General features: G+C 39.4%; 3 protein-coding genes across 10 annotated transcripts in view; all 3 read left to right on the forward strand.

The window, feature by feature from the left end:
* The window catches only part of LOC133734878 (B3 domain-containing transcription repressor VAL2-like), a 30,729-nt gene extending 21,563 nt beyond the window's left edge, over positions 1–9,166 (forward strand). For 6 of the 7 annotated variants that reach the window (XM_062162504.1, XM_062162505.1, XM_062162498.1 and 3 more), the window contains 3 exons: positions 8,494–8,559; positions 8,738–8,782; positions 8,929–9,166. In XM_062162504.1, the coding sequence (XP_062018488.1) occupies positions 8,494–8,559; positions 8,738–8,782; positions 8,929–9,027 (210 nt within the window). In that variant the 3' untranslated portion in view covers positions 9,028–9,166. The remainder of the gene's footprint in view (positions 1–8,493; positions 8,560–8,737; positions 8,783–8,928) is intronic. The other variant, XM_062162500.1, reaches the window with a different exon arrangement.
* Positions 5,449–15,385, forward strand: part of LOC133734880 (B3 domain-containing protein Os07g0679700-like) — a 59,262-nt gene continuing 49,325 nt past the window's right edge. Inside the window, exon 1 of the mRNA XM_062162510.1 lies at positions 5,449–5,567. The gene's annotated coding sequence lies outside the window, so the exon portion shown is untranslated. The remainder of the gene's footprint in view (positions 5,568–15,385) is intronic.
* LOC133734875 (uncharacterized) lies at positions 9,740–14,528 on the forward strand. Of its 2 annotated transcripts, none has more exons than XM_062162493.1 (5): positions 9,740–10,496; positions 12,268–12,795; positions 12,878–13,186; positions 13,545–13,877; positions 13,973–14,528. In XM_062162493.1, the coding sequence occupies exons 1-5, from the start codon at positions 9,814–9,816 to the stop codon at positions 14,427–14,429; spliced, it is 2,310 nt and encodes a 769-aa protein (XP_062018477.1). In that variant the 5' UTR covers positions 9,740–9,813; the 3' UTR covers positions 14,430–14,528. The 2 variants fall into 2 exon arrangements, with proteins under 2 accessions (XP_062018477.1, XP_062018478.1); XM_062162494.1 differs by having other exon boundaries at positions 13,548–13,877.

Genomic DNA, 15,385 nt, shown 5'->3' on the forward strand with positions numbered 1-15,385 from the left:
AACACAGCGGAAGCTACAATTATTTTTGAGGTGAAAACTTGAATTGCTAAAATCTATTTCGTTTGTCCAGAACTTGGATAAAGGCTCACATGAGGTACGACTTTCAATGAAAGAGAATTCAACTGAATTTAACACGAGGCTAGATAACAACAAGCTCCGAAACACAAAGTTCAAGAAAGAGAATTTAAAATAAAATCCAAACGATGATTTACCGAGCTTTCGCACACCAAGCTCCGCTCGCTACTGTCCCGTCACCTGTGCACAGTACCTGCATTCATACTGTTGTAGGGGTGATCTTTCGTTCTCGCTGCTCAATAGGAACTCTAACTCGACTAGGTTTGAAACCGATAAATAGATTTCGGAGCTCCAGTATGAAAACATGCTTAAACCAAGTATTTAAAAGGAACGACAAACTTTAATGTTTGTCAACTTGAAAACCGATGCATGATGCTTAAATAAATACGGCACCAAATCCAAGTTTTACATAATGGTCGGTCCCATAGACCCACTACACGACCTTACCTCAATTTAAGTTATCACCAGGTAAGCGTAGCGAGAGCGTCCGCTACCTAGCTACACACACGGATCGGGTCGTCATTGCGATCTCTCACCGTCCGACCGGTGTAGCCCCTCCAGAGGTTTAAGGAATCGAACCCAAGGAAGTCAGTGCCCTTTTCGCTCTCAAGCCATCACATTTCTCATACGGTTTGGTCAGTATGCATCGCATTTTAACTTAACCAAGCCACACTATGTCACATGCATCATATTGAAAACAACTAAGGAAGTAAAAATACGCATCGAGGAGAGTTCTGAATCCCTACCTGGATTTCGATGCTTTCTCTCACGTACTCCGAGAGTCGCGAACTTTCCTTTCCTCGGGTAACTCGAGTCCTAAATTCCGACATTTCGATAGTCAATATCTTTTGAACAATTTATGTGAAATATTGACGATTACTAAATCGTCCAACCAACATTGACCAATCGAGATAGGTTCGATAATTACCTAAATTATCGAACATTCACTTGAAGTTACAATATCGACCAAACATACATTGAGTGCACCCGATTTACCAAGGCCACCCAATATATATTACTTTCTTTTCTCTCTATTTGTTATCACTTCAACACTCAACTTTATTTCTAACTCAAATTTCGTCGGATAGCAATTCTGATAGAATTACTATGGACACCCATACTTTCAAATTTTCATACAAGGTGTACTCAAAATTACTAAGGACACCTAAGCTTCATAACTTGACCATTTTTCGATTATTCCACAATCAATTCATAATTTCTTATCACAACAGCCACAATTCAAACATGCAACACAACACCCATTCAACAATGCAACCACTCTCAAGTCGAAATATATTCCATCTTGCTAACTACAACAACTTAACACACTAAACACACAGCCCAGATAACCCGAGCTCCACCACAATTCCACAGTTCATTGCACACACAAACAATCGATTCCAAAGTTTCAATACCAGCAACAGATTCCGATTTACCCAACAAGAACCAAACTTCCACTCAAGAAGTCGAATTATACCTTCAGAAGTCGACTGCAACCGAACCCAACGCACTGCCGGGATCGGGAAAGTGATGAGCTGATGATCCCTTGTGCTACAACCCAAAAAGCTTCACAATCTCTCGTCTAGAGCTGCAACCGAAGCCGAAACCCAGACCAGAAATGCCGGAAAAGTCGTCGGCGCTGAAGAACACGGCAAAGCCGTAGTTACCCAAAAACGTAAATCATCAAACTTAAGCTAAATTGCAAAATAATTGCACAGACTTGAAGATCATGATGAGGAGAGGAGGTTTTATACCACAAACGGCCCAGACGGTGGCCGGAGACGCAGGAAATTGCAGAGGTTGCCGGTGAAGGTTTGGGCTTCTTGTCGTCAAGTTTTCTTCTCCGTTCAGTGCATGGACGATCCAAGGACGCCGGGAGGTAGGCGACGCAGGGACGAAGGGAATGGTGGCTGTGCGCCGTCTTGGGGTGGCCGGACGGTGGCGCGATGGCCGGGTCACGTTGTTGGGTCGTCTCGGGTCAGAGAGCTCTCAGCTCTCGCTCTCGCTCTCTCTCGATCTTCTGATTCCCACTAACAAAACTCATATGTATATAGCTTGATCCAATTAATGATGGACAGCTAGGATCAAGCGGTGAGTAGATCGATGGCTGGGATGAAGCGGTGGCTAGATGGACTGCTAGGATTGCTCCACCTATTTTCTATTTCTTGACTTAATTTCTAAAATTCCACAACTTCGGAAAATAGTTAAAAATAGCTCGGGTATCTGGAAAATTCTCTGAAAATTTTCACGAACTCGTTGTGACGTGTACTTTATTATTTAACTCGTTGTGAAAATTCCTGAAAATTTCCTCCAGCGTGGAGACGATTATCGAGATCGATAAGTAAATTATCGAACTATTTTACTTTAACTCGAAAAACTTTTCCGGGGCTCACATCAATGAAATGCGCGAATACATCATCAATCATTGATGGAGTTTCTATCCCTCGTCTCATGTACACTAGTGTAATTTTCATAGAGCTCTATATTCTTAGGAATAGGTTCTGACGTTGAGGCGTCCCTCAACGATAACCATAATCCGAAAGATTCGCATGAGACGGATTTTGAGTGTCGATGATCCAAGGATTGAGTTGTGCCAAAGTATCCTTCGAACCCACGGTTCTCCCATGCATCCTACCTGGAGCCATGGCCTGTAACGCCAGAGTGCCACTCTCTATGGTGTTGGCGCGATGCCTACCTCCATGTAGGGTGGCGCTTACGTCCTCTCGTGGGGACGTCCATCCTTGCAGGCATATTTAAAGCAGATATGTGTGATCTCGTCACTTTAACAGGGATCGAGATGTAACATAGTGGGGACAGACCACGACAATTCCTGTCTTTCCTGCTGAACGTTCGTGTTCTTATATCCCCCTAATGACGATAATAATATCTCATCAAAGTGACAATCCGCAAGATATGCGGTAAAGAGATCGCCGAGAAAGGGCATTAAGTGGCGGACGATTGTTGGAGTCTCAAATCCAACGTAGTTGCCCATTTGTCTGGAAGGACCTATCATAGTGCGCTGTGGCGGCACAATTGGCACATAAATGACACACTCAAATTTGCATAAGTACGAGATGGTACCCAGTCACTAGCTGTAATGCAAAGGTAAATTGAGAGGCGGTGGGTCGTAGACGAATTAGCATAGCTGCATGCGATATTGCATCACCCTAAGCAGATATAAGGAGATTGGTGCGCGTTACCAATGTCCGAGCTACCATCGTAGTTGTTTCCGAGAGACCATTTAGGTGTGTTCATGGGAATATGATGTCCAACATCAGTCTCAATGCAATAACTATCGAAAGCCTTCGATGTAAACTCTCTAGCATTGTCAAGTCCAATTGACTGAATAGGATGATCCGGGGAGTGAGCCCGTTGTCATACGATATGTGCTAGGAGTGCAGTATAAGCAGCATTTACAAGTGGACAATGGCACAACACGTGACCAGCGTGTTTGCGTGTCAACCAACATCATGAGATATTTAAACGTTCGCAAGTTGGTTGAATAAGTCCAAAGAATCCCTAGGGATTCTATGTAAGAACAGAATGAGTATTTTCATATCCTTTGCATCAAACGGTCTCAGTCCTAATTTCCTTAAGGAACGGGCTTTGTAAAACAAGCGAGAGACCTTAGAAGCAACCAATGAGGATTTTAGTTGGGCCAGAGCATCTAAAACGCTATTTGAAGCAAAGTTGGTGATTGCAACATCACCTAGGGCGCCATCACCATGATGGATGCCATCCATGGTGTTATGGATAGGGACTATGCCAGCCCTAGGCTGGTAGTGGACAGCAAATGTGCCCTAGGCAGCGGCAACGGTCATACTTAGTCCAGGAATCAACCTTTGATTTGTGCTTCGTTTTGCTCGAAAAAATGGATGTCCGTGTGAAGTCTTTAGCAGACGGATCATTATGACTAGGATGACCTATCTTGTCGTGACAAAGACAATACGTGTCTAAATCTAAGAGATATTCTCTCATAGCTTTATTGGATTTAATAGCTCGAATAGTGACATAGAGTCCACTAGAGAGACACATAAACTTCTCTAAGATGCGCATTTGTTCGTTGGAAAATTTGGCCGGGAAAGTGGCCGGCGGCCGGAGGGGGCCGGAGTTGGTTGACCGGAGGAACTTGGCCTGTGGGCTGGGCCTTGACTTCTTCTGGGCCGGTCCCCCTTTTTTTTCTCTGCTTCAGCCCTAGCCCACTCCCTTTTCTTTTTTCTGGGCTGTGTCAACCTTCTCCTTTCTGGGCTGCATCCCCCTTTTTTTTCTTCTTCTGCCGACTTGGGCCAACTCTCCTTTGGGCCGCGCCTTTTTTTTTTCTTTTTCTTTTCTGCCGATTTTTCTACAAGAGGTTCAGTCGGCCGGTTCAGTAACTTTTAGGCCGGTTTTTATGGTTTTGCTTCCTGTTCCTGAATCTTGGAATCGAAGCGCTTCTACTGGAAAATTTTGGTAGCAATCAGATGTCCGAAAGGTGGTGAACCTGTAGAGTATTTGCTGCGGGTGGTTTGAAGCTTCCGGTGGCCGGTTCGATAGGTTTCCGGCCGATTTTAGTTGTTCTGCTGCCTGTTCTGGACTCCTGGTGTCGAGGGCTTCAAGATGTGCGGCGGGGGCCGAAAGGGTTTCAAGGTTTTGTATTCGGATTTAGCGTTTTGGCTATTAGGTTTTAGGGTTAGGGCGTTGTGTTGATAACGTGTTTAAGGAAAACAAAATTGGGAGAGAATTGAGTTGTACTTTCATTGATAATAGGGGCCTCTTTATATAAATGATTACAGATTCTATGTACAAGCAAAGATAATCGTACAATTAATTGGATATATATGAATATCTCTAAGAATATCTCTAATTCAAAACCCTATTACAACTATGTCAAGTAACTTAGAATTTGGGCCAGACATATATTGTGAATTTACTTGAACAATATTTTTTTTTGTTATTTTTCATTCTGGATCAAAGAACCTTTCATGTTATCAATAAGAAGCTCTAATTTAATTTGGTGTATTTTTCTTTTGATTTTCTGATTTTGGGATTTTATAAAAACATTATGATTTTATTCAAAAAAAAAAAAAAACATTATGATTAAATTTTGAAATCTGAATTTGACGGAGAAAAAAAGAAGAGGGGAAGTTCCGAGTATAAAAGGTAGGTCCTGTTTTGAAAGCACCTGAAAACGACGAAAACCATCAAAATTCTCCTACTCGCCCCACATTCATTCCGCGTCAACCCAGTTCAAATCCAATTCGATTCACCAACCCCCCAAAACCCTAATTCCCAATTTGTGAGCCATCGCAAATTAGGAAAGTTCGAAATGGCTTTGACCCACACGCATTTATACTCGCTCACTCGCTCAATCTCTGCCTCCGTCGCTGTCTTTGGTTCTTGGCTTCAATGGCTACCAAAGCTTCGTGCTTTTCCTGTAAGGCCGAGAGTGATCGGTTCGTTAATGGATGGGAGCTCAAGGACGGGTCTTTCGCCCAGCTCTGCAAGAAATGCGGGTCAGCCCAGTTTTCCTTTTTACGTTTTTAAGTTTGTGATAATATTGGTCTGTTTTGATTGAAATGAATTGGGTTTTTTGTTTTCGTTTTTGCGTTAAGGGATTATGTTGCTGTATGTAAATGGTTTATTTATTTATTGACTTGATGGTGTGTTTCTGTGTGTGGTTTTGGGTTGAAAATGATTTGATGCTCCAGTTCATCTTTTTGTGGTCATTTATGCTATTGGTTTTAATGGAGGGACTGAAAACGGAATGCAATCCGTTAAGATTTCTAGTTGGCATTGGTGTATAAAAAAGTAGAGATAGAGTCAAAATATGAAGATTTCTCGTTACGACTTCTACCCATTTAATATGACAATGAAGAGATCGAGTCAAAATATGGATAGTTGCTTACGCTATCATGTAATGGTCCAGAACTCTAGATTAAGAAAGGGCCTTTGATTAAGTCTATTTTTCTCAAGATAAGTTTAGACGTTTCTTTATAAATCCTACTCAATGTACAACTGCTATTAGCTTCAAAGCTGCAGCTCCAAGGCTCACAGCCTCAAGGCTAAATACTAGACGGTCGATATGCAAGGGGGCTTCAATTTTTATCCAAAGGGCCATGGCATAGAGCGTCCTTAGGAGAGGTTTCTTTCTTCTTATTTTCAATGGAGCAGAGGGCTTTTTTTCCCGAAAGCAATCCAGTGATTCAAAAAAACTGTTGGTTGCTCTTTTATGTATAAAGGTCTTCTCCGTCGAAGACTTCAACAACAATGCCTCTGTAAATAATTGATTTGTGGACCACCCCTTTCCCTTTTATGTATAACTTGGAATCTGCATGATATACGAAAGAGATTAAGAGAATGGTAAAGAATTTAGGTAACTATTTGAGGTAACTATTTGGAAAGCACAATTAAGTTCAGCAACGGCTCACTCTTCATAAGGATTTAATGTGTTAAAATACATAACAGTGTTTCGTGGAACAGAAACATTGTTTTGTTGAAAATACTTAACTACTCAATGTTCTCAACCATATTTGTTGGTGCTGCAGTTGCTTTTACTTTTCATAATCGTTGTCAGTATTCATTTTTCTGGATTCTGAAAAGTCCTCAGTTATATCTCTTTCTAAGCTAATTGTTAAATTCATTTTTGAGGGTGAACAATCAATTTGGCCATACAGTTAGTTAACTTTATTGATCCTTAGTTCAAAAGCAACAACCTTCAGTTAATTACTCCAACACCTATAGAAACAAGTCTAAAACAGACCAGGTAGATAGCTTCTATTTAAGGACTTGATTACAATTTTATGTTTTTACAATTTCAAGTTATACTCTGATTCTAAGCTGTTATCAAACTAGTGAGCTACTTCTCTGTACTTGAGTTTGATATGAGACATCATTGCTTCTAATAGGAACAATAACCAAGGGACGTTGAAACAGGTCCAACACCTGTAGATACAAGTCTGAAAGCAGAGCAGGTAAATAGCTTCTTTTCGACTACTTGACCTTCAATGCAATCATATGTTTCTATAATTTTAATTTATATTTCAATTTAAGCTTTTACTAAACAAGCGAGCTACCATCATGTACTAGAGTCGTGACATGTAATATCATTGCTTCAAGTAGGAACAATCTCCAACGGATGTGGAAACAAATCCATTGCCTATAGAAACAAATCAGAAAACAAACCAGGTAATTGGAAAGAAAAAATGGTCTTTTTTTTTTTTGGTTTTTATTACTCAACCTTTATTACAGTCACTTTCTGTGATTTCCATTTATACTTTGATTTCAAGTTCACCAAGCAAGTGAGCTACTACTCTGTACTATGTGACATCATTGCTTCTAATAGAAACAATCTCCAAGGGACATTGAAACAGGTCCAACGCCTGTAGATACAACTCCGAAAGCAGACCAGGTAAATAGCGTCTTTTTGACTACTTGACCTTCATTCCAATCATATGTTTCTATAATTTTCATTTATATTTCAAGTTTAAGCTTTTACTAAACAAGCAGCTACTACTTTGTGATAGTGTTGTGACATGTTCTATCATTGCTTCAAATGGGAACAATCTCCAATGGTAATGGAAACAAGTCCAATGCCTATAGAAACAAATCAGAAAACAAACCAGGTAAATTGGTTTTTTTTTTTGTTTTTGTGGGATTACTCAGCCTTTATTACAATCATACGTTTCTATGATTTCTAGTATACTTGATTCTAAGTTTTTATTAAACAAGTGAGCTACCACTCTGTACTCGAGTTTGATATGTGTCATCATTGCTTCTAATAGGAACAATCTCTAAGCGACTTTGAAACAGGTCCAACGCCTGTAGTTACAAGTCTGAAAACAGACCAGGTAAGTAGCTTCTTTACGAGTACTTGACCTTCGTACAATAGTATGTTTCTCTATAATTTCATCTATATAATTATATTTCAATTTTATGCTTTTACTAAACAAGCGAGCTACTACGCTGTGATATGTGATATATTGCTTCTAATAGGAATAACCTCCAAAGGATATGGAGACAAGTCCAACGCCTGTAGAAACAAGTCAGAAATCAGACAGGGTAAATAGCTTCTTTTCGAGTACTTGACCATCGTAACAATCACATGTTTCTATTGTTTCAGTTATACTTTGATTCTGAGTTGTTAGTTTGTTACTTTTGTGATGAGAGATATCATTGCTACTAATAGGGACAATCTCCAAAGGATATGGAAACAGGTTCAATGCCTGTAGAAACAAGCCTGAAAACAGACCAGGTAAACAATCTCTCTCTCTCTCTCTCTCTCTCTCTCTCTCTCTCTCTCTGTTTTTTTTTTTATTACTCAACCTTTATTACAATCATATATTTCTATGATTTCCAGTTACACTTTGATTCCAAGTTTTTACCAAACAAGTGAGCTACTATGTAATTGAGTTGTGATAAGTGTTCCATTGCTTCTAATAGGAACAATATCAAAGGGATATGGAAACAGGTCCAACACCTGAAGAAACAAATCTGAAAGCAGACCAGGTAACTAGCTTCTTTTGGAGCATTCTTCCCTCATTGCAACATACTTTTCTATAATTTCCTGTTATACTTTGATTTACCATTCAAAAGAGAAAGTTATACTTTGATTTTTAAGTTACCAAACAAAGTAGCTACTGCTCTGTTATTGAGTTATGATATGTGATACCATTGTTTTTAATAGGAACAGTCTCCGAGGGATATGGAAACAAGTCTGAAAACAGACAAGGTAACAGCCTTGTTTTGAGTATCAAAACTTCATTACATTGATATGTTCCCCACTAATACTGGTTTTTTTTTTTATTAATAAATAAATAGTGTTAATTAAAAGTATTCACCTTTCATAAACTTTTCTCTCTTTTCCATCTCCTCCAGGACTGTGAACCCTGCGCTATTCTTGGATGCGTGAAGGCCTTTATGCAATTTCAGCCAAAATCACTCATCAGTATCACAGAAGTCATCCTTCTCCATTAGGCTTTTCAATCTTTCTGCTCGATCCAAAGCGGAAATTGAGTAATTTTCTATGTTGCTTCCATCGAATCTTATGACTGTAATCTGAAATGATGGAGGTCCTTTTCATAATAAATTTCAGCCATATATACGTTTACGTGCCCTTAAAATGTACTATGGTTTAAAACAAATTTTGAAGATACAAAACGATCATAGATCATGTGGTTCAGATGGGTGGGAGGGAGGGAATGATAATGTTTTGGTTCTATTTCAGGGGTAGGATTAAGCTGCAAAAGATAGAATAAGTACTATAAAGGATAGGAGCCATCAGATGTGTTTATGGAATGGAAACATGGCGGGTTGTTATCAAAAGCTTAGGGAACTCAGGTAAAAGGAATGTCCAGGAGAGGATCCGCTTCCAATGGCCATACCAGTACAACGACCCCGGAAATTCCAATGTCATACGGCAAGATGCCAAAAATAAATACACGTCTACGTTTTCCGGAGATTCATATTTGCTTCTTTATGTTTTTCGATAACAATCATACTTCCTTCTGCACTAAAGTTAGTTCAGTTAATTAATTAAGCATGTAGGAAGCTACGTCTTATCTACGTCTGTAGATAAATAAGTAAATGAAATTTGTAATCAATTGAGAGAAATTGGAACCATGCTTTGGTGTTGTCAATTGCCTATATATTAATCAAGTTTGCAGCAAATCATCTGAAAATATTTGTCTGTGCCGAGTTTCGGCAATTCCAGCCCCCTAAACTTTCTATGACTCCCTTCAAAAAAAAAAAAAAATACCTTCAATGACTTCCGCTTTCAAAAAAAGAAAAAGAAAAAAGAAACGTTCAATGAAAAAGAAATGCCTAAGCTTCGTAGACTCCATGCAAATCGTGAAATTCTTGAAAAAGGAACGGTTGCAAATTCCCCATGATTACCGCATCCGGTTACAAATAATGGTACAATTGATGGTGCCGCTGTTTAGAATACGGGAATGGCACCCCAACCCATGGGAAAGAGAGTTCAGATCGCTGAATGCCAGTAGGGCATGGGGAGAGGCATGGGGACGACGAAATGCACTTCCACTTTCCGAGCTTCGTCGAGATATTCTATGTGAACTCCTTCTGAGTGTTCAGAAAGATGAGTGGTTCAGCGGGGGACGGTTGCAAACCTTACAAGAGACGTATGGAACGTGTTTCGAAGTTCATCTATATGTTGTCACTAAAAGTTTGGCAGAGTCGGAGAGAGGATTGGATGACATCTCAGATCTCCTCGAAGCCGCCAATAATAATACTAGTAATGTACAAAAAACAGTGCTGCCAATATTCTACGGTGTTGATCCCTCCGATGTGCGACATCAAACAGCAAGTTTTGCACAAGCCTTCGCCAAGTATGAGAAAAAGTACAAGGATGATCCACAAAAAGTAGAAAGATGGAGAGCTGCTTTAAGGAAACTGGCAAATCTCGCTGGCTGGGATTCAAAGCACTGGTACATACGCATTATTACTTTTTTTTTTTTTTCCTTATTTGTCATCTATTAATATTTAGTTAACTTTTTTTTTTTTTTTGAAAATATGAAAGAAATATCCCCTTGGGTTACTTTTTTTTTTTATCAACTCCTTGGGTTACTTATATTTTTCATTTTTTTGGGAAAGAAAAAAATTGCATTCTATTTTTTTTTTTGAGTAATGCCACGAGGGCGAATTAATGTATTCATCACAAGCCAGAATAGGCAGTTACATACCCTTCCACTGTCATTTATAGACAGACAAGAAGCTAGTGGTAGTACCCACAAGTGTACGTCCTACTCATTATACAGTTAAATATGTAGAGGTAGCGGATACCCTCTTTCGGTACTACTCCAGAGGCGCTAGAAGTACATAGAGTGTTCCTAATACAAGGAGCTTTATTGTAATTAGACAAAACTAAAAACATAGGGATGGGCTGAGAGCAAAACCCTAGTCCATCAAATTTATGTCCCAAGGAGCTCCAAAAGCAGGCCCAACCAAAGCCCAACAGGCCAAGAAAGGCCCAGCCCAACCTTCCATCTCCAACTCGTCCTCAGCCGCCAATGTGCCCATGCCCGCTCCGGCAACTGTGCCCACACCCGCTCCGGTAGGATTCCCACCATCACGACGCAAAACACCGCCACGGAACCCCGCCACGACCCTACGCAGCGTCCGAAGTCGAAACCGCCTCGATGCCATGACCCAACGCTCCACGGTCCAACGCCTTTGCCGAAGTCGAAACCGCCACGCCCATCGCCCTCAACATCTGCAACGTCGTCGATCTGCACCAAGACCCACCATCACTGCAACCATCCCCGAGATTTCAGTCGACCTGGAGCCAAAAACCACCTGCAAAACATTCGAGCAACCCCCACACCCGAGCCCCTGGAAGGCTAGTATCAAGTCCCATCCGGCAGCAGATCACGCGTCATTGGTGAGGCCAAAAGGCCCGCTCGAATGCCATAGCCGCCACCGGACGAGATCAAGCTCTTAGTTGAAGCCGCCGCAGCCGACCCTTAGGGTTTCTTCGAGAGAGAGAGAGGTTCCTGGTTTAGCTGCATTCTTCTATTACACAGTGAGATATTTATTATATCAAAAATGAATACATCAAACATGCAATTACTTCTTTCAGAACTATATTTACTATTTAGTTAATTTAATTTCAGATAAAAAAATTATAGATATTACTTGAAAGAAACCTTATATGAGAAACATTCATATGTTAAGGTCCAAAAAAAAAATGTAGTCTATTCTTAACATGTCCTAACTCCTAATTGATCATTTACTTGCTTGAATTGTTTGTTTTTCTTTAAAAGAAGGGCTGTACGGCTGTCCTCAGACCTTAATTAATGAAACTGATGAATACACCTGGGGGAGGGGTGAGGAACATAGTGCCTAAATCCCTTATTACAATATACCTCAAGAGGACCTCTCGAATAATAACAGGCGCCTCTACAACTATAATATATTCATACATGCACCAAATAGCAAAGAGTGTCATACCTAACTACTAACTAATCACTTACTTGCTTGTTTATAACTATTGGAAATTGCTAAACACCTCAATATATCAGTCTTTTTTTTTGCCATACACACGTTATCATTCAATTATGAAAACTAATTCACCAAATGTAGGTCTTATAAGTTCAAGACCCTAGATATAGTGTATATAATTATATTATATGAAGAATTCTATCTATTCCATAACCTAATCGAAGTACATTATCCGATTTATCTCTGTTCACTGTATAGGCCTGAAGCAAAACTCATTCGAGAAGTTGTTGATGAGATATGGAGGAAATTGTATTCCTCTTTTTCAAAACCTGCCATTAAAAATCTGGCATCAACACCTTCTTGGTCTTCTTCTTGTCGACAGAAGCATGATGTATTTCTAAGCTTTAGAGGGAAGGATACCCGCTTGAATTTTTTGGATCATCTATATGATGCATTAATTCAGTGCAGAATTTCCACTTTTAGAGATGACAAAGATCTTGTTAAAGGAATGTCCATTCGCAAACAACTCGAAAAAGCAATTGAGGGATCAAAGGTTTGGGTTGTCATTGTTTCACCAAACTATGCTTCTTCAAAATGGTGCTTGGATGAGCTTTTGAAGATTCTTGAATGCAGAAAAGCATCTAAAGTGGGGAAGAAGAATAAAAGTTTGATGAAGGCATTTGCAGAATATGAAGAACAAGCTCATACTTCGGTGAATGGAGACAAATCATATAAGGGGGAGGCTAGTTTGCGGAACAAGAAAAATATCACTAATCATAATAAAAGGTTATTCATCATTTTCAGTTTCATGCATGTTAATTAATTATTATAATTGTTTTGCTAATTGTTTTAGTAACTTTGTTTTCAGGAAAATGGGTGAGTTGAGACTTGGCGTTAATTATGGCGGAAAGTGGGTTGGTTCTGTCTACATCGGTGGTAGTTCAGAAGAAATCGTGGTTTCAGAAGACATTACTTATAATGAGCTTCTAGATCAACTGTATCATATTGTTGGAGTGCATCCAAATGAAAATGAGATCAAGATCAGTACGATCGATGAATCAAAATCACCGGCTTATCCTGTGGAGATAATCAATGATGATGACCTCAAAAATTTTATTGATCAGAGCATTTCTTCCGATATGCATTTGAAGCATCCATTGCAGAATTCCTCTGGAAGGTACTCTCAACTTTTAATTTTGTGATACTTTTGGTAACACAACTTTAGACTTATTGATCATTTGTGTTTGTCTTCTTTAGCTACTAAAATGCTTTAATATCTTCTAGACTTCTACTAATTTGGTTCACCTAGCATTAATCTTATTTTAATTATTTTTACTACCACATTACTATTGCTGTTATTGTTTGGGATACCAGAGCTATAATAAACTGAAAAGTGGGGTTTTGTTTTGGGTTTATATATGTTCGGGGTATATGTGTTTGAGCCCAAAAGTAAACAATATGAAACAGACATAAGTTATTTAGCTAGTTTCTCATTGTCTCATTATTCATGGTGTACTTTATCTGCTAATTTTCAGCAGGAGTATTGAAGTTAGAGTTTTGGTTAACTATGATGGGGAGTGGGTGAATTCTACATATGTTGGTGGCAAAACGAAAGGAATAATAATCTCAGAGGACATTACGTATCAAGAACTTGTTGATAGAGTGAGTGGTGTTGTGGAAGTTGATTCAAATGAATATAAGTTGATTCTGAAGACTGCATATAAATCAAATCTACCTACTCAACCTGTGGAGATAATCGATGATGAGGGCCTTGCATTTTTTATCCAAGATGAGAATCTTTCACTGAGTATGAGCTCCATATTTACTTTGTGCACTACTCTTGAAAGACGGGCATTTCCTAATGGAAGGTATGTAATCTCTTTACTTTGGTCGCATTTATATGAAATCTATGCATTGGTCTATTGGATTTGGGACCTATAATCGATCTCATTCTTTTTCTTAGGATGGAGTCATCACAAAGTGGTACAACACATCTTAGAAGATTTGGTACCTATCCGAGTTGCGTTCATTGTGTGACACCTGATCAGGTGCCTCATCTTCATACTCAAGTTGGACCATCGTCACCAAATGTGCCTTGTATGCAGCAGCAGCAACAACATTCTTACCAACAGAAGACGTTGCAGCCTTGCTACGAGCACTATCAACCATCCTTTCAGCAGCCACAACCTCTGTACCAACAACTTCATTCTTTCTACGTGCAGCAGCAGCCTCAGTACCAACAGCCGAATCCTTCCTACATGCAGCAGCCGCCGCCAATCCATCAAGTGCCTTACTCGCTCAAGATGTTCTGGAATGATGCAACCCGAATGTTTCAAGATTTCAACTTTTGGCAATTTAATTTCGTCATCATTTTATTAGGAAATATTTTCTATTTCTTAAGGCTTTGTAGAAATAATTAGCAAAGTTTGGTGAAAAAATTATTGGATGATAATTATACTATGAGTTTTTCTATTCATATCTCAAAATCTTCTTATATGATCTCCTATACTTTCACACCTCCTTTTAACTTTTTAGTAACAAAATTTGCTCTGTATGCTTTTGTTAAATTTTTGGAGTAACCTTAATTAAACAAAATATTGAACTTTTTTATTCTCAAAATCCGCGGATTTATTTTTCTTTGAGCTCTCAAATTCTTTAAGCTGGCCGTGCCTATATTCATTGTGCAATATATTAAGGGGGGTGAAATTTGCACACCCCTATTTACAAACTATACACCCTTTCACTTTTTTAATAATATTTCAACTCAACATTTTTCGCACTTCCTAAAATACCCTCAAAATCAAATTTTTCTTTTTGGGTCCTCTCTCTCTCTCTCTCTCTCTCTCTCTCTCTCTCTCTCTCTCTCCTCCAAAACCACGACAAAACTCTTACCAGTTTTTTTGGCCTAATGAACCATCTGTTCGATCAAACCCTTATTCCTCTCTCTCTCTCTCTCTCTCTCTCTCTCTCTCTCTCTCTCTCTCTCTCTCTCTCTCTCTCTCTCTCTCTCTCTCTCTCATCAACTCAATTCAAAATCCCAAATACCAAATGCTATTAAATAAATTTGATGATGCATGACCGTCTATTGGACGCCGGACTTGGAAGCATACTCACCGGAATCCGACGAAGCATCTACAACTCCATTTCTGAGGGACGTCGTTTTGTGATCTTGATAATATAGGTTGATTTTGATTTGGGTGGGTTGTTAATAATTTGGTGTGGACTTTTGAATAGGTGGGATTCTGGGTCGACTGTGGGAGACTTTGATGGGCATTCGAAACGGGTTTTGAGCTGTTGTTTTAAGCCAACAAGACCCTTTCGCATTGTCACATGCGGTGAGGATTTCCTGGTCAATTTCTATGAAGGGCCTCCTTTC

Source organism: Rosa rugosa, chromosome 2, assembly GCF_958449725.1.
Source record: "Rosa rugosa chromosome 2, drRosRugo1.1, whole genome shotgun sequence".
NCBI classification, from domain to species: Eukaryota; Viridiplantae; Streptophyta; class Magnoliopsida; order Rosales; family Rosaceae; genus Rosa; species Rosa rugosa.

What these genes read in the sequence shown, in the direction of transcription:
- LOC133734875 (XM_062162493.1), top strand. Translation starts at nt 9,814, where the DNA reads ATGACTTCCGCTTTCAAAAAAAGAAAAAGAAAAAAGAAACGTTCAATG. An exon ending in GGCTGGGATTCAAAGCACTG is followed by an intron (nt 10,497 to 12,267) that starts GTACATACGCAT and finishes TTCACTGTATAG; the next exon opens with GCCTGAAGCAAAACTCATTC. An exon ending in CGGGCATTTCCTAATGGAAG is followed by an intron (nt 13,878 to 13,972) that starts GTATGTAATCTC and finishes TCTTTTTCTTAG; the next exon opens with GATGGAGTCATCACAAAGTG.